The sequence below is a fragment of the Pelodiscus sinensis genome, chromosome 28 (genome assembly GCF_049634645.1).
Source record: "Pelodiscus sinensis isolate JC-2024 chromosome 28, ASM4963464v1, whole genome shotgun sequence".
Taxonomy (NCBI): Eukaryota; Metazoa; Chordata; order Testudines; family Trionychidae; genus Pelodiscus; species Pelodiscus sinensis.
This window is the reverse complement of record NC_134738.1, coordinates 15612370-15632404: the sequence shown is the minus strand read 5'-3', so window position 1 is coordinate 15632404 and position 20035 is coordinate 15612370. Positions and strand designations below refer to the sequence as shown.

The 20035-nt window shown below is 63.5% G+C and overlaps 1 protein-coding gene across 1 annotated transcript; it reads right to left on the bottom strand.

Annotated features, from left to right (window-relative positions):
• Nucleotides 1-10889: 10889 nt before the first annotated feature.
• On the bottom strand, nucleotides 10890-16278 carry LOC142820923 (uncharacterized). The gene is made up of 3 exons (XM_075910659.1): nucleotides 16251-16278; nucleotides 13890-15862; nucleotides 10890-12515 (listed from the first exon to the last, which is right to left on the bottom strand). The coding sequence occupies exons 1-2, from the start codon at nucleotides 16276-16278 to the stop codon at nucleotides 14715-14717; spliced, it is 1176 nt and encodes a 391-aa protein (XP_075766774.1). The 3' UTR covers nucleotides 10890-12515; nucleotides 13890-14714.
• Between the last annotated feature and the right edge of the window lie 3757 nt (nucleotides 16279-20035).

Below are 20035 nucleotides of genomic sequence, written 5' to 3'. Positions count from 1 at the left end.
CCGCTGCCCCTGGGCTGCGCCCGGCGGGCCCCACTCTGTGATGTTCTCTGTGATTTATGGGTGATTTTACAACAGCTGTAAAGAGGCTGTAAATTATAGGTGGGGTATAAATTAGCCACGGACCCCTTTACAGGCCATAAAGATCTAAGGCCCCCCCTCGGGCGGCTGTCATGGGCTGTGCAGGGGGAGCAATGGGGGGCGGGGGGCACTCAGACTTACTTAGCAGGCTGTAAATAAATGGGCCCTTTTGTTCAAATGGGACTAAAGAGGGAATGGGTGTCGGGGGAGGGGGCAGAGCAGCTGGACATGGCGGGGGGGGGGGAGATGGGGATTTGCTTTGTGCCCACAGAGGCCTCGCGGTCTCTCTGTGCCTCGGTTTCCCGCTCTGTCCAGCGGAGGTAACATGCTGCCCCAGCCCCTGGCGTGCCGAGGCCACAGGCGGCACCCAGGAAAGCCTCAGCCGGAGCGGTCGCCCACAGCTGCCCCCTCCCAGCCTGCAGCAGAGCGAGCCCCAGCACCGGGCCCTGTCCGGGGGGGAGCCCTTCGCCCCCTCCCTGGCACCCGGCTGGCCAGAGACGGCACCTGCGGGCTGTTCCAGGCCTGCAAGGGGGTGTGGCCGAGGTAAGTGGCTCCCAGTTAGGGGCACACACACCCCCGGGTAGCCAAAGGTCTCTAGACACTTGCCTGGTTTCCCAGCAGGCTCCGGCCGAAGCCCTAGCAAAGCCGGCGGGAACGATGTGTCACAGCCCCGCGGCTCTCTCGTCTGCGCAGACGCCGGGCGCGGGAGAGGCGAGTGGGCGGTGGCAGGGCCCTGGGACACTCTGGGCGGCGCTGGACTCCTTGCGCGAGGTGAGAGGGGCGCAAGTCAAATCCAGCTCCCGCCAGAGGCACGGGGAAGCCGGAGCCTGAATGGGAGCTCCTGGCTCTTCCCCGCTGCCCACAGACTCGCCGTGGAACTGGGGAGGGGCGGGGGGAGGTCCTTCGCCTCGGGCCGACCATGCAGAGCTGCGGCGTGAGGCTGAGCCACGTTCTCCCCCCTGCCGTGGGCAGGGCCTGAGCCAGCTGCACACACGAAGCTGCCACCTTCCTGGCAGTGCCGGGGGCACCGTGCACGGTTCAGCCGGTGCGGCCTCCTCCACGCGGCCCATCTAGCCCAGCGCGGAGCGGCCAGGAGGGAAGGCCGAGGAGATTTCCTTCCGGCCCAGGAGGGCTGCAGCGCCCGCGGCTCTTCGATTATAAATACATCAAGGCAGGACCAACTCCCCTGGCCCGTTCCCAGCGGCACATTGATACCGAGGATGCAGCCTCCTGCCGTCTAGGGACAGCGCTGTGCACCAGGGCCCCATCACGCCGCTCCGTTACGTAGGGCAGCAGGCATCCAGCCGGCCCTCGCTCACCGCCCCTGCTAGCGGCGGAGGGAAACCGTCCTGCAGGCGGCTACACCCGGGGGACAGCCGACGGCGGGGCATCGTTCTGGGGGTCCAGCAGAAACAGGAGTGGGGGGCCAACGCTCAACTGTAGCAACATGCAGCCTCCGACATGCTGGGAGCCGGAGAGCGCTCCATTCGTCCTGACATCTGCCCAGCAACTGCAGTCACCTCTTCACGGCTTCTCCTTGCACGAGAGCCTGGGGAGCCCCTCTTGCACGAGAGGCTGGGACACCCCATTGCACAAGAGGCTTCTCCTTGCACGAGAGGCTGGGGAGCCCCTCTTGCACATCCCATCTTGCACAAGAGGCTTCTCCTTGCACGAGAGCCTGGGACGCCTCATTGCACAAGAGGCTTCTCCTTGCACGAGAGGCTGGGACACCCCATTGCACAAGAGGCTTCTCCTTGCACGAGAGGCTGGGGAGCCCCTCTTGCACGAGAGGCTTCTCCTTGCACGAGAGCCTGGGAAGCCCCTCTTGCACAAGAGGCTGGGACGCCCCATTGCACAAGAGGCTTCTCCTTGCATGAGAGCCTGGGGAGCCCCTCTTGGCCTGGCCCGCAGTGGCCGGTATTTGTTTAGCTCCTTTCGCTCTCGGCACTCACTGGTACGTTCCCTACACGTGTAGGCCCCTGTGTGTAAAATGGCCCCAGATTCCCTGGCGGGCCGGCCTGCCCTAGCGTCCGTCGGTGCCCGTTGTTCTTGTGTGTGACCCCAGAGCACACGCGGCTCTGCAGCTCCTCTCCGTCCCGTTAACGGCATTGTGCCTAACCAGGAGGCTCGGGCGGAAGGGATTAAAGCCTGGAGCTGCTTCCGCGCTCCCAGAGCGTTACTGCCGGAAACAGGAGTCGTTTTCTGTGCCCGCTGCAGGGCCCCCGCTTAGGTCCCGCTCCAAGCCCCCGGGCCACAGCTGCACCTCCGGGGCTGTCCGCGGGGTGAGCTGAGCTGCCCCGGGTTCAGTCCAGCACAGCCCAAAGGCTGGCCTGGCTCTGCCCTGGGCTACGGCTCTCCCCCCAGCCAGCCAGGGGAGCTGAGCGGGGCTGAGCCCAGCCGCTCCCCAAACACAGCCCGGCCCAGAGGCCTACCCCATGGGCCTTGCAGCCAAGCTCCTTCCAGCAGGAAGAGGCACTGGGGGCTTCCTCCGAGGGTCGGCGCCGTGCGCTCCGGGCCGAGCCCTGTGCGAGGGGATGGGGCAGAGCTGGAGGGGTCCCTGCAGAGGCTCAGCTTTACCGGCTGGCACGAGACAAGCGGGCGCCTGGGAGGGGGAAGCACCCCCCGGCATTGCTCCATTTCAAAGCATTTCAGGGGAGCTGGGCCCAGGGAAACGGGGTGGCCCACTGGTCGAGCCGACCTGCCCGAGCTGGCGAGCCGGCGGGTGGGGGGGGGGCACGCCCATAGACGTCAAGTGGCAAGCGCCACTCACACACCGAGCCTGCCCGCCCGCTGGGCACCCCCGCGCTGGCCCCACATGGCCAGGGCCGTCTGCAGAGCCAGGCCGTCCCACGGAGCAACTCCAGCCACAAGGGCAAAGCGAGGCAGGCCCAGCCGGGCGGCTCCCCCAGGCCGGAGGGGAGGCAGCGTTGGGAGCACTGGGAAAGCTGAGTTCACCACCAGGCTCTCTGGCCGGCCAGTGAGGGGCCCCGTCCCCCGCGGCTCCCTCGCAGCAAGTGTGACTGGGGAACAGGCCCAGCGGGCGCCCCGCTCCCAGGGACGGAGCATCACGCTGCACGGGCCGGGTGCGCGGCTTGGCGGGTGGGGAGTGGAGCACCCTGGGAGCCGGCGTGCAGGAGTGAGCGAGCCGGGGGCAGGTTCCCCCAGCGTCTACCGCAGGCCGAACGGGCCCCGGTCAAGCACCAGGGCCCCGAACGGCACCGGCTCCTTCCCGGGGCCCCGTTCTCTCTTCGTGGACGCGAGCACCAGGCTGCTTCTGCCTCCGGGAGCCGGGGAAAGGGGTTTCTTCACCAGTGACTATAAATAGACGGGGCGGGTTCCAGGCCTGCAGCCAGGGCCGTCTGTCAGCACCGCACCTTCCACTGCCACGTGGCCCCAGCGGCGCGGGGCCGGGGCTTCGACTGCTCCTCGGAGCATCTGGTCCACGTTTCGGTGCCTTTGAAGCCCTTCCAGGATGACTCGGTGCATCAACAGCTGTGGAAGCCACGCGCCGCGGCAGCGGAGGCTAAGCCGGCCGGGCGGAGGGGAGAGGCTGGGAGTAAGAGAGGGGCCTGGGGAAGCAGAGCGCCCCAGAAATAACTGCAGCAGGTGGCTCGGAGCAGCTGGGAGCTCCTGCAGCTGTTGTCCTTGCAGACCCCTCACCTCTCGCTAACCGGGCGCCCAACGGCTCGGTCCCAGCTAACCGGCGGGCCGGCCTGGCCCCGCAGCGACGCCCGGACACAGACACAACTCTTCGGCTGGGGATCTCAAAGGAGATACGGCTTGTTCGTCCGGGGAACTGCCTGGCCCCGCTCCTCCAAGCAGCGACGGGGGTGCAGTCTGGCTAGTCTGGAGTAACTCCCGTGTGGACAGTCGGTGCTGGAGCAAGGGTGACGGCTTTCCAGCCTGGCGAAGAGCCGGGAGGCCGGCGATGTCAGTCGGCCGGGCGTGTGCCAGGAACAGGCGACAGTCTGAAGCGGACCCCCTCTCCATCGCAGGTCCCTGAGAAACTCCCTTTGAAGAGACTGGCGACTGCGCCACGGCCCTGGCCGGAATGCCGACGGGACCAGGGCCAGGAGGAAGGGGGCGTCGGGAGCCCGTCACATTTCAGCCCCATCACTCCACCGTAGCATCCGACACCTTCTGGCGCTGCCAGCGGGCAAAGTGGGGCGGATTCCCCCTCCCGTCTGTGGTGCCCGGCCCACCGCCCATTCCGCTTGGCCGCCGTGAGGGGAGGACGGGCCCAGACACGTGTCCCCTACAGGGGTCCGGATTCCCCCGCTAGAGAGCGGCAGTAAGCCTGGGCCTATTGCAGGAGAGCAGCTGCGGACCGTTTGCAGCGCGAACGCCCGTAAAAAGGGCAGCCCTCCTGTAAATCTGTCAGGGTGGGGGCCAGCTTGGCTTCTGCCCCTCTAGCTTCTCGTGCGCAGGCCCCCCGCCCCCGCAGTAGCCGCTGGCTCCCTCGCCCCACTCTGACGCCCACGGATCCCCGCCGGAGACGAGTCTCACACCTGGACGGCAGCTTCTCTTGCCGTGTCGCGATGCCAGAGGCAGGCAGGTCCCCTGCGACGGGCGCTCGGCCCCCCTCGCTCCAGCCTGCAAAGCGGGGGTGGAAGAGCCGCTGGGGGGAGGCTGGGAGCGATGCAGGGAGGGAGGGGGGCGGTACGCGGACGGGCGGGGGCCAGGCCGGACGCCCAAGGAGAGGGCCGTGCTGCTGGGCCGGGCAAGGCAGAGTCCACCTGCCGCTGAGGCCAAGAGGCGCCATTACAGTCAAATCAGCCCCCAGCGCCCTACGGCCCTGGGAGATTCGTGCGCGGGGAAGAGCTCGCTCAGCACCAGCCGCCTTTCTCTTCCTTCCCCTGTGCCCCCTCCGCGCTGCCCTGAACAGCCCCCCAGCCACTCGCCCCGGGCCAGGGCTCCCCCGGAGCTCGCTGGGAAGGGGGCGGCCGGCCTGCCTCCCGCTGCTCCAGAGACACGGCCGGCCACAGAGCCCAAGCGACACACTTCACTGCCCCCAGCCTGGCGCCAGCTCCTCCCAGCAAACATCTCTGCCCTGGGGGGCTTGCAGCAGGGAAAGCAGCAACCTTCGGCGGGCAGCGCTCCCCGGGAGCCGGGCCCTGGGGCGGCCGCTCAGGAGAGATGCCAGGGCTGCCCCGCCGAGCAGCCGAGCGCCCCCCTCGCTGCATCGGTTCCTGGTGGTGGTGCGCACCCACGCCTGCCTGGGTGCACGTGACAATGTGTATTCCGCACATGGAGGGACATGGTCTGCCAGGCCCATCTTCTAAGCCTTCGCTGGGGGAAGCGCCTGAGGTGCGGTTGGGGGGCTCTTGCGTTTCGCCTGCGGGACCATGCAGCTGCCGTCGGCTTCGCAAAGCCCCTCACAAGCCCCAGGCCAGCGGCAAAGGGAAGGCTCCGTCTCCGCACGCCAGACCGTGAAGAGCGACTCCGGCCGCAGGGGCTCCGGCCGTGGCAGGCGAAGCACAAAGGAACAGGGATCGGGGGAAGCGCTTGCTGCAGGACCACGGATCCAGCGCAGGGCCCCTGGAAGGAGGCATCCCGGGCCGGGCGGCGAGCCAGGAAAGAGAGCGACTGCGCAGGGGAGCCCGCCGCGAGGAGACGCTCCCCAGCAGTGGGCGCAGGAGGCACTGGGCTGCCTGCCTGGCGCGAGGGGGTGTCTGAGCGAGACATTCTTCCCCTGCGTCTTGGGGATAAATCACCAGGCTCCCCGGCAGCATCTGCCAGGCTGAGCCCCTCAGCTGTTAGCTGGGAGATGCTGCCTATCACAGCGGTGTCGGCCAGCTGGTCCGAGCGCGACCCCTTGTCTGGGGAGCGGCGGGAGGAGGGGCTCTCCCCAGGCAGGCCCCCGGGCGCGGCTCAGCCGTGGGGAGGGGAAAAGCGACGCGGGGGGGAGAGAGGAAGAAGCTAACAGCAAAACCAGCCCCCCCCCCCCGGCGGGAGCCTGGGCGCACCCCGCCAGCCTGGCGCTCCCCAGCCCGGAGCCCCTGCCGTGCCGCTGGGCACCGATACCAGCACTGCCCCTTCACCCCGGAGACTCCGGACCCCTGCCACTGGGCCCCCGGCTCCCAGCCGTCCGGCCCCAGCTCGGAGACATCAGCCCCTCTGCTGCTCGCCGGCCTCCCCGGGCTCCTCCAGCTTCTTCAGGGACCTCCTCCCTGGCGGGCTCTTCCTCGCCCCCCGAGCGGCCGGCGCTGCCCTGCCCGCCAAACCGGCAGCACCTCTTGGAGCCGGACCTGCTTTGCTGAGCGGGGCAGCCACCCTGCAACGGGGACCCGGCTAGCCCCCCCCCCACAGCAGCCTGCCCTCGGCGCACGGGAACCCCACTGGGGAGTTCTCATGGCTTCCTCCTTCGGGGGGGTCAGCTCCAGCCTCACTCCCCCTCCTCTTCCCGAGACCTCCCAAACCCGCCAGAGGGATTCGACCGAACCCCCCCCCCCCCGTGCAGCCGGGCCCGACTCCTCGCCAGCCGCCTGGCTCTGCAACGCCGCCCTGGGGGAGCCAGCTCAGGGCGTGGGCTGGTTCTGGAGACACCCCCCCCCCCCCAGCTCAGTCCCACCTCCCGGATTCGCCCTCCTCCTCCAAATCCCACCGGGACACCCAGCTGGCTTCCCCCGGGGTTCTGCGTTTCCCTCAGGGCCCTCCCACAAGCCACAGAGGCCAGACTCAGGGTGGGCTGCGGGGGGGGGGGGTTCAGACCCTCCCTCCACACACACAGTCCAGGCGGCCAGGCCGTACTTGGAAAGCGAAAGGGCAGCCAGTCCCAGGGCCCAGGCCCGAGTTCGGGAGCAGACCCACAGCCTGAGCAGCGCCTGCCTTTCGAAGGCCCCCGGCGCTGGCAGGCCCACGCCTTCGGGGCTCAGCGCTGCTCAGGGTCCGGCCCGAGGGATGGGGCCGGGGCCGGGTGGGGGAACAGCAGGCGCAGGTGACACATCAAAGCGGGTTCCCGGCGGGAGGGGGCAGCGTGAGTCACCAGCTGCGGTTTGCGTGTGGGAGGCATCTTCGTTCCGGCCTCACCAGGGCCGTGTGGGTTTGGCACAAGCAACGGGCAAACTCCCTGCTCTCTAAATGCAGCGGGCTCCGCGCGGCTGTCTAGACAGGAAGGGAGGCTGTGACCGGAGAAAACTCCCCTTGTCAGCCGGGCTGGGAACCCGGAGAAAATCAGCTACCAAAATATTTACAGATGTGCCGGAGAAGTTGCCTCTTGAAGGGACGTTGGCAGAGGGAGAGCCAGGGCCGTGGCACAGGGCCGTGCGCGGGGCAGGGGGAGCCGGCCAGCTTTAGGGAAGTGGGAGGGAGGACGAGGGGGGCGAGGCAGGGCTCCCGGGGACATGGCTGGGCTGAGGAGGGGCCAGGAGAGCGCCTGTAATGCCGTGGGACAGGCGGAAGAGCTCTGCCTGGCCCGCACGGCTCCGAACCGCCAGCCATGGGGGTGCAGGGCCCCAGGAGCAGAAGGAAGGATGGAGAAGGCCCTGGAAGCACCCGTTAAAGCGCCCAGAGCCGGGTGCTGTGGGGTGACTCTAGCCCCCTCCTCCCCAACACTGGATCGATGCACCTGTCCTGGCTCTGCCACTCGGACGCCTCCTGCACCGTGCGTCTGCGCAGAGCGCGGGGCCCCTCCATGCAGACTCCTCATCTCCCCGCTGAGCACACGGCTGGTGCGCTCCACGCTGGAGCCGGGGGTGCCTGGCTGGGTGTCTCCGTCTCGCCTTGCCTCCCGCGGGCCGCCGCAACCAAGCCCTTGCTGCCCTGGCGGGTGGCTCCGGGCCCCTTATGACCAGCAGAGAAGGAGCTAAGCAGCAGCTGCTGGGGGAGGCTGTTGTGCTTCTGGGACGCAGCCAAGGGGGGGGGGGAGAAATGGGGGTTGGTCGGCCTGAGGTGGGGGGGGTTGGGGAGCCGCGCAGCAGCACGAGTCAGGACTCCAGAGCCAGCACAGGGGTTTGCCCTGGCACAGCCACAGCCCATGCCAGGCTGTCTCCCCCCCCCCCCCCCCCCCCGCTGGGCCACGCCCCAGGGACAGGCCGCCAAACGCAGACGTGTGGCCAGCTCACACCCCTGCCCCCTTCCCCGTGAGAAGGCAGCGCCGTGCTCCAGGAAAGCGGAGAGCCTTCCGCTGCTGCCATGCACAGCGCCCAGGGCCCCGGTGCCCGAACCAGCTCCAAGTCCAGAGACAGCTCCAAGCCTGTGCCCTCTCCCGCAGCCTCCCCCCCAGGGCCCTGTGAGGCAGGGGCAGAGCTGCTTGGAGGTAACTGGCCCAGCGACAGCGACTTCCCTTCCAAAGGCCTCAGGATATCTGCACTAGCCCTGCCCTCCAACGCTGCGGCACGGGGCTGCATGAGGGTCCCAGGGGAGCAGGGGAGGGGAATGGAGCTCAGCTCTCCAGACCCAGGCAGACAGTTTGACGGAGGCATTTTCTACACTGGCGCCGTTTGTCACCAAAAACTGCCTTTTGGCGCCAAAACCGTGAGAGCATTTCCACCGCAACGCCACTGTTGTCAGGAAAAACACCCTGCCATGGCAACAAAAAGCTTCCAGCCCTGGCAGAGACTTTTGTCTTTTCCTCTCCCTTTATTGGCGACAAAGAGCCAGCGTGGACACTGCTGCTTGTTCTGTTGGGAGAACTGGCTTCCGCCAGCATCCCACCAGGCCTGCGCTGACGGCTCTGCTCAGTGTTCGGTGAGCTCTGAGGCCCTGCAGGCCTGTGCCCCTCCCCCTTTCAAAGCTCTGGGAAGTGTCTGACAGCTGAGCAAGCTGCTCCCTTTGGGGAACAAACAAAGAGCAACTCACTGGAGTGCTCCTGTTCTGCCCGGCTAGGAACCCAGGGGCAGGCAGGCTGCTGCTGCTGCAAGGGGAGGGCTGGAGAGATTTCTATGCTGCTTGGACCTTCCTCAGCACGGGGAGCTCCCAGAGCTACGAGGGAATCCCAAGAAGCGCAGAGATCAGCTCTGCCCTCCCGCACCACTGCCCTGTGGGATGCTTACCCACAATGCTTTGCTCTGTCCCCAGGGTGCTGGCCATGAAATGTCGACCATGGGAGGCAGAAAAACCAGCTTGACCGGTTTGGTGACTTTTGCAGGTGGACAGACGGCCCCGGCCCTTGTGTCGCCAAACCTCCCCGGTGCAGACGCAGGCGGAGTGCGAGCAACGAGCTCCTCCTGGAAACCGCTGCTGTTAGAGTCCATCTGAACAGGCCCAGCAGCGAATGTTTGCTTCCTGGTGCGGCGACTATCAAACGGCACATCCCCCAAGGGAGCCAGCGGCTCGTGCGCCTTCGTGTCAGTCTCTGCCGCCTTCTGCTCTCCCGGCTCGCGTAGGGACTCGCCATTCCTCTCTCAAAATGTGCTTGACTTGCTGTCGGTTTATACAAAAGCTGCCGTGCTCTCAACTCCCAGCCCTGCCAGGGAACTTGGCTCTGAAATACCTTGACCTTGGGACAGCTTCGCTCCGTCACATGCTCGTGACTCAGAGTGTTCTCGCTCAAGGAGACATGGCAAATCACCAAGTTAGGAGGATGCAGGGCACTTGGGGGAGCAGAGAGGGGCTCTGAGCATGTTATAAATGTCCATTGGCAAAGCAGGTGATGGAGAGGCACATGAGCCCCCTTTTACAGATGGGGAAACTGAGGCATGGAGAGGTTATCAGACTTGGTCACAATGACACGGAGTCAGTGAGAAATCAGGCCAGAAACTGAGGAAACCGGATGACCCGTCTCCTGCCCTCGGCATGAAGCCGCACTCGAGATGTCCGGTAGCGAAGAGCAGTGGTGGGCAAGCCGCAGCCTGTCAGGGCACCACGTGCGCCCCGTGAGACACGGTGTGTGCCATTTCCCGTGCCCAGCGTCGCCCGACTCTGCCGCTTTCTCTGTGCCTAGCCTTGTTAAAAGCGACACACGCAGAGCCAGGGCACGCGAAGGGAAGTACATGTGGATTACGCACAACGCTGACGGCAAGAACCGGGCGCTCCCTCTGCAGCCAATCCCAGCGCTGCTCCAGTTCACTCGGGGATCCCTGCGAATTCCAGGGACCCCAGCACCGTGAGCAGCCCTGCCCTGGCCCGGAGACCCGCTTGGGCACGACAATCCTGTGGTCCCGAGATGGGGACCCCTGACTGGGTTAGCTCCACCTTTCCCTACTCGCGTCTGGGAGCTTTGTGTGTCCAGAGAGAGGCCCACGCCTGTTTGACGCACAGATACACGGCAAGGACACACGCCAAAAGCTGCACGTGCAGCTGCCCTCGTGCACACGCAGAGACAGACGTGCCTGCACACGCTTGCCCAGGGATGGGCTCACGTGCCCCCCTGGAGGGCTGCAGCACCCCTTGGCTTCCCCCCCCCCCCCCCCCGGCTGCACGGTGCTTGCACCCTCCCCAGCAGTCCAGCTGTCCCTGGGCAGCTCTGCACCTTGACGTGCTCCGGCCTTTTCAGGGAGAGCCGAAGCTCACACGGTCAGTGTCAGTCGGGGCTCTCAGGGGCAGCGCTTTGCCCTTCAGCTTCGATTCCCTGTCAGCAGGGGCAGTGTGACGGCACGTTGGGGTTTTCCCGTCTCCTGCACCCCCGTAATGGCACGGACAGACTCCACCAGCCAGTAGAATAGAGGGAGTTCATTGCTTCTCCAAGGGTATGTCTACACTACCCCGCTAGTTGGAACTAGGAGGGTAATGTAGGCATACCGCACTTGCAAATGAAGCCCGGGATTTGAATTTCCCGGGCTTCATTTGCAAGTGCGGTATGCCTACATTACCCTCCTAGTTCGAACTAGGAGGGTAGTGTAGACATACCCCAAGATACAGCACAGCACAGATGTAACCTGGTTCCAGGGCAGGCCTAGGATGCCTCAGCCCCCCTTGAGATGGGGGAGCCTGGGCCCCTAAATCCCAGCCCGTTGCCTAGGCTGCTTCCTCCATGATCCCAGACAGAAACTAACTCCCTCCCTTCCAGCCCTGCCCCCAGCCAGGGCTCCACTCCCCTTCTTCCCATTGTTCCGCTCCCTGGGAGATCACTGGTCAGACAGGTTTGGAGCCCCCTTGCATAATGACTCATCCCCTGCCCTGCTGGGCCGTGCTGCAGACAGCAGCCAGTAGAGGTCACTCACAACCCACTGCCCAGCATCGCAACCAGCAAGGTACCCCCACTACGTCACAGGCGGACTGGCCCGGTGGGATACCAGGAACTTCCCGGTGGGCCGTTGTGTCCGCAGCCGTTGCCCCTCACGCCGAGCGGCTCCGCGTCCGCGCTGTATGTGGCACGCAGAGCCCGACCCGCCACCTACGCTGTGTGCCAGACATGACGCAGGGGCGGGGCTTGAGGGGCATGCAGGTGTGATGTCATGGGGAGGGCCATTCTCAACCCATTTCCTGGGCCTATTTTGATTGCCTGTGCGCTCCTGCCTGCCGGCTCTCGCCGACCCTGGGTCAGCCTCCTTGGCTTTTGGTTTGTAAATTCTGAACTGGGGCCTGAAGGGAGTTTGCCTGAGGGGGCTGCAGCTCCTTAAGGGGGCAACTTGCAATCAGGAAAACCCCAGCCGCATTTTCCCACCGTTCCCATCCTCCTCCAGATGTATCCCAGCTGGGGGTCCCCGTACAGGGAAGCGGGGGGAAGGAGAGGCTGTACTGGGCTGGCGTGGGGTCTGACTGACTCTGCGTCTCCCAAAGCACACTGCCAGGTCGCAGGAATCAATGAGCATGCAGTTCATTTGTGTAATAATTGTTGCTAGGCGCAGGGCGCGCTCACATCACGGGGAACGGGGTCCCTGCCAGGAGGCGTACGCAATCCGAGGCCTCGAGCCTGCAAAGACGATCGCCCTCACGGAAACGTCAGACGCCGCACTGCTGGCAGCAGCCACAGCGCACGGTTCCTTAGTGAAATGTGCCGGATGCTTGGCAGAAGCTAGAGCCCGACAAGGACCAAGCTCGAAAGGCACCAGGCAGCAGCCTCCACCTGCCGAGAACTCGGGGTCGCCAGCCCCACGCGTTCCTAAATCACAAGCCAGGCCCCGCCTGCCAGGAGAGGAACATTCAGGGAGTTTTACAGAACAAGGCTCGATTTCCCTTCCCCTCTTCAGGCTTTTCTCTAGGGCTAGAAAGTGACTTGGAAGAGAAGGAAGCTGCATTTCTCCTGGAATCCCCTGTTCCAGGAGACGGTGCTTCCACCAAACGCTCGGTGCTTTGCTGGAGGCGTGGAGGGACTTCGAACCGAGCGCAGTGCCGGTCAGACAGACCTCTTCCCGGGGCAGGTAGCGGCTGAACGCCCCCGGAATTTCTCTACGCTGGTTGAAGTGACAAACAGCTCAGCTGTGCCCTCCTTCTGTGAGCTCACAGCACGCTGCCTGTGCGACGGAGGACAGAGGGAGGAGTCCGTGGGCAGCAGAGCAGTCGAAAGCTGCGTTCCAAGATACCCGGGCAGGAAACAGTTTCAAGGGAGGGAGATGCTAATTGGGAAAGGAAAATCATTTTTCCCAGAGCCCATTTTACACTGCAGGACAAAGGACAAAATACGATAGTTGTGTGCACCTGCGTGGGGGAGCCTGCAAGGAGGGGGGAGCCGGCAGGGTGGGGGAGCCTGCAAGGAGGGGGGAGCCGGCAGGGTGGGGGAGCCTGCAAGGAGGGGGGAGCCGGCAGGGTGGGGGGAGCCGGCAGGGTGGGGGGAGCCGGCGATTGCCCAGGAACAGGACACTGGTGAAGAGTAGCAATGTTTCAGCCCCGAAGCGGAAAAGGGGCTGCAGAGGCAGGAGCGGGGAAAGGCGCCAGGCCGCTGGCCGTAAAGCCCATTCCCAGATGGGCTCCTTAGCACCATTGTTCTGCTCCTTCTGCTGACAAAAGGAGACCGGGCAAGCGCCAGCCTCTCTCTTCTCCTCTCCAGGGTCCCGCCCGCCTCCTGACAGGCCAAAGAACTCTGCTCTTCATGCACCTCCCGCCACTTCCCTCCCCAGGCCTATTAGCCAGCGAGCTCCGGGGAACCCGGCACAGCAGCCCCTGCCGGCTGCAGCCCCTCGCCGCCAGGCCACAGAGGGCACCTGCAGGACCAGCCTGGATTCTGCCATGGGATGCAGGCACCTCCTCACCACCCGGGTGCAAATAGCCGGGAAGCAGAAGTCGCCCAGCGCACTGCGTTATTCCTCAGGACCATTGTTCCCTCTAAGCTGTGCACTGGGGCAGCCACCCAGGAGAGATTCAGGTGCTGCCCACAGCTGGCAGCATGTGTTCCTATTGGTGGTGCACATCTGCACATGCCTCAGTGCACAGAACAAAATGTATTCCACACATGAATGGAAAAAAATTAGAGGGCACATTGGTCAGGACCTCTTCGACCTGGGCTCCCCTGTACAAAGCCTCCTTCCATCCCTGTGTGCAGAAATGCCCTTCCTGGCACAGCCAACGGTTCCTGGACAATCTGACAGGTTTCTCCAGGGGGCATGAGACCCAGGAATTGGTTGATTTTTAGCCTCCCAAACGGAAACGGGGCTCTGACTCCCCCCGTTTCACCAGGTCTCCGAGCAGCTCAGCAGTAATTTCCCTTCCCGCACTGGGCAGGGAGCGCAGGGCCACGTGGAGGGCTGTCCGGGATCAGAGCACTGATCCGTCTTGGGCAGTAGCTACCCAAGCACTAACCGCTCCACCTCGGAGCCGAACCTGCGCCCAGCCCAGGATCCGAGCGCCAATGGGAAGACCCCAGCGACTTCGGACCCGGCCCAACGGCTTCCATTCTCCAACGCACCCATGGGATTTAGGAGCCCAAGTCCCATTTTCAAACGGGCAGAGACTCCCCGGGACACGTTTTCAAAGGCCGTTCAAGTACGACTCACCCGTGGCGCCTCCTGCTGGCTGCTGCAGGAATCAGCTCTGTCCTCAGCTGGGCGCCCCCTTCGGGCAGCGTCTCTCTCGACCGCACCACAATCTCGCTCCGGACCCACGTCGCTCCCTGAGCCCGACACTGCAGCCTTTCGCCCCTGCCGGGGTACGGCCCTCTCCAGCTTCCCTTCGCCCTGCGGCCCCCAGCCCCTCGGCCTCAGGGGCAAGCCACAGGCTGTATCCACCCCTGTCTCGGTGAGGGGCCAGGCTCGCCCACTACTCCGGGTCCCAGCCTGTTTCCTGTCTCCCAGGCCCCTTGCACCCTCCTGGCCCTTGCATCAAGGCCTGCAGCCTGGCAGGGATCCGCTTGGAGCCTTCCCCCGGCTAATCCCCGTGACCTGCCCATCCCCAGGAGCTGACCCTGCACCCTCACTGGACAGGACCCAACTCCTGCTGCAGGGCAGCTCCTTATATACAGGGCTGCCCCAGCAAGCTGCCCTCCGATTGGCTCCTTTCAAGCCCTTTCCCCATTGGCCAGGGATCGGTGCAGGCGCCCTCCAGCCTGCTTTAACCCCTTCCAGGCAGCGTGGCGCAGCCACCTCCCCGCAGGCGCCCGGCTGGAGTTTCAAATGCACCTGGCTACCCAACGCACCCTGACTCCAGCGGGACACGGGCTCAGCCATAAGGGCATTTTTTAAAATGTTATTGGCAGAGGGTGTGTGAAGATTTGTAAAACCCTCCCCCATCCCGGCTCCGTCAGAGGCTACGGGAGAGGCTGGACAGCTGAGAGTGCCGGAAACGGTCTTTCCCCGGCATTGTGAAAATCTCAGGTCACACTGTCAACTGGTGTAAATCGGCAGAGCTTCAGCACAGCCGCTGTCCCCCCTCTGTGGGGTGGGGCGATGTGCCCCGAGGGCTCCCTTTGCAATGTACTGTGAGAGCCAGGGGGCTGGTCCTGGTCTCCCCCCTCTGTGGGGTGGGGCGATGTGCCCCGAGGACTCCCTTTGCAATGTGCTGTGAGAGCCAGGGGGCTGGTCCTGGTCTCCCCCTCTGTGGGGTGGGGCGATGTGCCCCAAGGGCTCCCTTTGCAATGTGCTGTGAGAGCCAGGGGGCTGGTCCTGGTCTCCCCCTCTGTGGGGTGGGGCGATGTGCCCCAAGGGCTCCCTTTGCAATGTGCTGTGAGAGCCAGGGGGCTGGTCCTGGTCTCCCCCTCTGTGGAGTGGGGCGATGTGCCCCGAGGGCTCCCTTTGCAATGTGCTGTGAGAGCCAGGGGGCTGGTCCTGGTCTCCCCCTCTGTGGGGTGGGGCGATGTGCCCCGAGGGCTCCCTTTGCAATGTGCTGTGAGAGCCAGGGGGCTGGTCCTGGTCTCCCCCTCTGTGGGGTGGGGCGATGTGCCCCAAGGGCTCCCTTTGCAATGTGCTGTGAGAGCCAGGGGGCTGGTCCTGGTCTCCCCCTCTGTGGGGTGGGGCGATGTGCCCCGAGGGCTCCCTTTGCAATGTGCTGTGAGAGCCAGGGGGCTGGTCCTGGTCTCCCCCTCTGTGGGGTGGGGCGATGTGCCCCAAGGGCTCCCTTTGCAATGTGCTGTGAGAGCCAGGGGGCTGGTCCTGGTCTCCCCCTCTGTGGGGTGGGGCGATGTGCCCCGAGGGCTCCCTTTGCAATGTGCTGTGAGAGCCAGGGGGCTGGTCCTGGTCTCCCCCTCTGTGGGGTGGGGCGATGTGCCCCGAGGACTCCCTTTGCAATGTGCTGTGAGAGCCAGGGGGCTGGTCCTGCAGGTCGAACCTCTCTGGTCCGGCGCCCTCGGGACCTGACCGGTGCCAGGCCACGGGAGGTCGACATTGTCTAGCAGCATTTCCAACACAGCCGCTGCTTGCTGGGGTCCGAGACACTGAGGGGCAAACTGGAGCTAAAGAACAGTCCAGAACACAGAGCTGGGACTGGTGGCTCTGAACAAAGTTTAGGGGCTGCAGGAAACTTGCCCACACCCACGCTCAGTGGATACGTGGCTCACTAAAGTCGTGCTGGACCACGGATGTTGCCGGACCAGACAGTGCCAGACTAGAGAGGTTCAAACTGAACATGCTACACTGGCCTAGAAACCCTTCCGAGCCTTATTCCCTTCAGCCACCTGCTGGGGGTCAGTAGCTCGTCTGGGAGCCCAGTGGCATTTTGCAACCCGTGAGGACAGAGCCAGGCCCCCGTGGGAAAGCTGCCCCCGTGAGCTGCAGGCATCGTGTTAAACCGGCTTTGCTAGACCCTGCAAGCTCCTCGGCGCACGTTCCAGTTTCATGCTCAGAGCGACACGCGGCAAGTTAGCTCGGACTGTCCCGGAGCGACGCCAGGTTGGCTAGAGGGATGGGGAAAGGCCGCTTCCACACAGCCTTTGGCTCCGGGGTCAAACGGCATCCTTGGTTAAACAAGCGCCGCCCTGCCCGTCTCCGCCCGGCAGTGCAGGGCTGCCCAGCCTGGAGGGGGCGAGCCGTCAGCCCCGGGCACGCTGGGGGCGGGTACGTCCTCTGCCACGGGGGGGGGGGGGGGGGGCTGCTGAGCCCTGGGCCGATTTCTCCGTTTCCCTTATTCCATTGAACGAGCTTAGTGTTGCTGGCAGGCGCCAGCCCCGCTCCCCCTCCTGCCTGCAGCGGCACTGCCCAGCCTGGCCCTGGGGCCAGAGGGGCATTTAGGCTCTGCAGTCTTTTCACTCACAGGACTGAGCTCGCGCTCCCCGGGTCAGGTGCCCAGACAGCCATGGGGCGGGGGCGGAGGAGGCAGGAGACAAAGCCCCAAACACCAGGACTGCCCCTACGAAATCAGGACAGCTGCTCCCCTGTCCCCAGGGAGCCCAGCTCACGTCCCCCCAGCCCGCCAGACGGTAACAGCTCAGTGCAACTCCTGTCTTTTGAGCTGGGGGCTGTGGGGCTACGTGGGCGCTGCAGCGCTAGTGCCGGACACCGCAGGGATCCCCGGGTAGCCATTCTGCAGCTTCTGAGCGGCGCTTCGGAGCCGCGGGCGGTCGGCAGAGAGCTGCGCAGCCAGCGCCAGATTTCAAAAGAAGCTATTTTGAGCTACCGTCGAAGTAGGAGACGTCGTGTGTGTAGCTCCAGTGGCCTCGCCTGTTTCCAGCAGCAGCGCGGTGCAGACGCACCCTGGGTGAGGGACTCCACTCCACCAGGTGCCAGGCGGTCGGACTCTTGTTCCCGTTGTCGGCACGTTCCCAAAGCCTGTAACTGAACCCCCCGAATTTCCCCACCAGCCCCCCTCAGGCTGCTGCCTTGTTAATCCAGGCAGGCAGAAACCCCTCTGGAGGAACAATAGCCGGGAGGTGCGAGCCCTCCCCCACTGCCTCCCCTGGCAGGGAGGGGACAAGGCTGAGAGCAAAGCAGGCAGAGCCATGTCCGGGCGTGAGGACGGGACAAAGGACCTGGGACTGGGCAGGCCACTGGGGCTGCTGCTGCAAGAAGAGTCAAATGCAAGTCAGAGCATCCGACCGGGGGAGGGGGCCTGCGCTCCTGCCTGCCTCTCTCCAGAGCAGGCCCCGGGGTGGGCAGGCCCCGGAGACCAAGAGGAGTTTTCCCGGCACTCCAGCTCCGCCATGGCCCTTGTCAGCAGCCCCGGGAGAGCTCTTGAACCTGGCTCCTGCCAGAAGGGACAGAGGCTGGGGGAGGGCTGGCAGGAAAACACCCAGGCATGGCCTGCGGCAGCTGACTCGGTGGGCTCAAATTGCAAGGGGGCTGTTTGGCTGTTCTGCAGTCCAGTGCGGGGGAGGGTCCCAGAACCTGAGATTCCATGCCTGGGCTTCCTTCCCGCAGTGTGGACGCACCGAACTGAGCTCTGGCGCTCTCGTCCCTTGGGATCCTGGTAGCAGAGCCAAGCTCCGGGCACTCTCCTCCCTTGGCTGTAAAGAGCCCGTCTGCCGCCAAACGGAAACAGACAAAATCAGGGTAGAAAAAATGCAGCTTTGAAAGCAAAACAAACAACAAACGGCTCCTGCCCACCGGTGTTTTGACCCAGCTCAGCGCCTGGGTGTGTGGCCCTGAGACCAGCGAGGAACCCTGAGCAGAGAGGTAGCGGGGTGCTCTGGGAAAGGCGGCAAGCCGGCGAGGCCGAACCACAGCTCCAGGGAGATCGGAGATCGGTATGTCACAGCTCCCCACCATAACCTAGTCATGGAGCCACCGAATGTAACGCCTGGAGATCACGGTGACCATCCAATCTGTTCTCCTGCAGAACATGGAGCAGAGAACTTTGCACCTTGATTCCTGCCTCCAGCCCATATCTGATGACTGAGCTAGCGAGAGCTGCACAACCCCATGCCCTGAACGGACGTGATCCGTAGCAACACCCCGCAGGGATAGGAGAGTCCTAGAGGAAAGGTCGCTTCCCTCGCATCCACCAATATCTATCGATCACCCTGGCAAAACCCACTGGCATCCCAACCGGAGCCACTGCCTGTGCTGGTAAGGGGCTGCTCTCGTTGTAAAGACGGATGCCTGGCATTTGGTTCAGATATCGCCGTGGTGACTGATGGATCTAATTCAGCCTGTCTTGTTTCACTTCATAACTTAATCATTTACACATTGTCTTCCACAGTGAGCCAGGAGATGTCTTCATTCCGGGCCGGACCTCTCTGGAGACTCACCCAGACTCCCTCCCTCGCTAGGCCCCTTAAATCAAACCTGCATTCGCCTGGGAGCACCCCGCCAGAAGCTGCTTGCTACTGGACCTAGGAATTTTGAAGCCAAGTAGGGTTTGGGGCAGATTAATTTGCATGACAATAGACGGAGCATTCCACTCCCCCTGCAGCTACCTCCTGGCCGAGCTGGTGTCAGAGGCCTCCAGAAATCCCCAAGTTGGATTGCTGCCTTTGCCTGCAGAGATGTTCCCAAAGGGTTCCCAGCTTAGAACTTGCACCCTGTTTCTCGGCTGGCCCTCGCAGCAGGGTTCACCTGAGACAGATGGGGGAAGTGAAGTCAGCTGTCTGCTGGTTTTGGATTGCTCTGTGGTTTGTGGTCCAGATGCTTTGGGTCTGACAAATCCTGTCAAAGCCCATCAGAGCGGGAAGATATGGGTTGGATTTTCAGAGGGCACTGTGGGTGCTCATCACGTCCACAAGCCAGGCCACGTATGCACTAGGGGACTACATTTGCCTATCTATGCAGTAACTAAGAAAAACATTTGCCTATAGCTTTTGATGGATACAAATATGCCAAGAGGACAAACCTCGAATAGATTGTTCAAGCCAACAGAACCCCCAGATAATAGCAGTGAGTTTGGCATGTTTTTGTCTATCAAGAGCAAAAGGCAAAAAAAATCTGACGGGAAGCCATCAGGCAGCTCTTGCACATGAAAGCAAACTCTGAAACTTGAGGATTTCGGGCCTGATCCTGTGGTCAGATCCATGCAGTGCCCTCACCGCATAAGGGTCTGATCACTCCTGGTCTTTCTTAGGCGGCACATAATCAAACCAAGATGTTTGTGAGCTGGAAGTATCAAACGTAGGAAAGAGGAACTCAGCTAGTCCATGACAGGGTCGGGATATTAATTCAGAGGGACTTTCTACTGGAAAACAAAGTAGCCACAATAAAATCCGATTTTCCCTGAGCCTGTGCCTCGGATTTCTCTCTCCTTTTGTTACTGTTTGTTATTTCACTCCGGAAAGCTTCAGGCAGTTTGCACGAATTAACAACCAGAGGGGTAGGGAGCGTGTGTGTTGGAGGGTATCCGTCAGTATCATCCGTCAGGGCTCAAAAATCATGCGTCAAGGCCTAAATAATCATGAACTGGCTTGGAAATCCAGAGACTGCAAAAGGAAAATCCGTTTGGCCTTCTCTGAGCCTTTTTCAAACTTTATCCTCCAACCACAAGGGCTAGAAAACTTACCTAAAATAGACAGAAAGAAAGAAATCTGAGATTGATCTCTTGAGCATAGCAGCTGGGCTTTAACAATCACACAAGTATCAGGAGATTATCATGCGGCAAGAGTTGGCAACACTGTGCTCTTCCGACACGCTGCATGGCTGTTGCTGGGTTCGTTTATTTGTTGCACGTCCGTGACTGTGTGTCTGGCAGCCCACGCTGGCCGAGCCCTGGCTGCCTCCCTCCAGTCCATTGCAAGATGGGGCCTTAGACTGTGAACTCGGCGGGGCAAACACTGGCCTTAATTCCT

Bases quoted from the DNA above. Each gene is read 5' to 3' on its own strand.
- LOC142820923 (XM_075910659.1), bottom strand. From the start codon at position 16,278: ATGCCGTTTGACCCCGGAGCCAAAGGCT. The intron at 15,863-16,250 runs GTGTGGAAGCGG...GTATCCACTGAG, and splicing joins TGACCCCGGAGCCAAAGGCT to CGTGGGTGTGGGCAAGTTTC.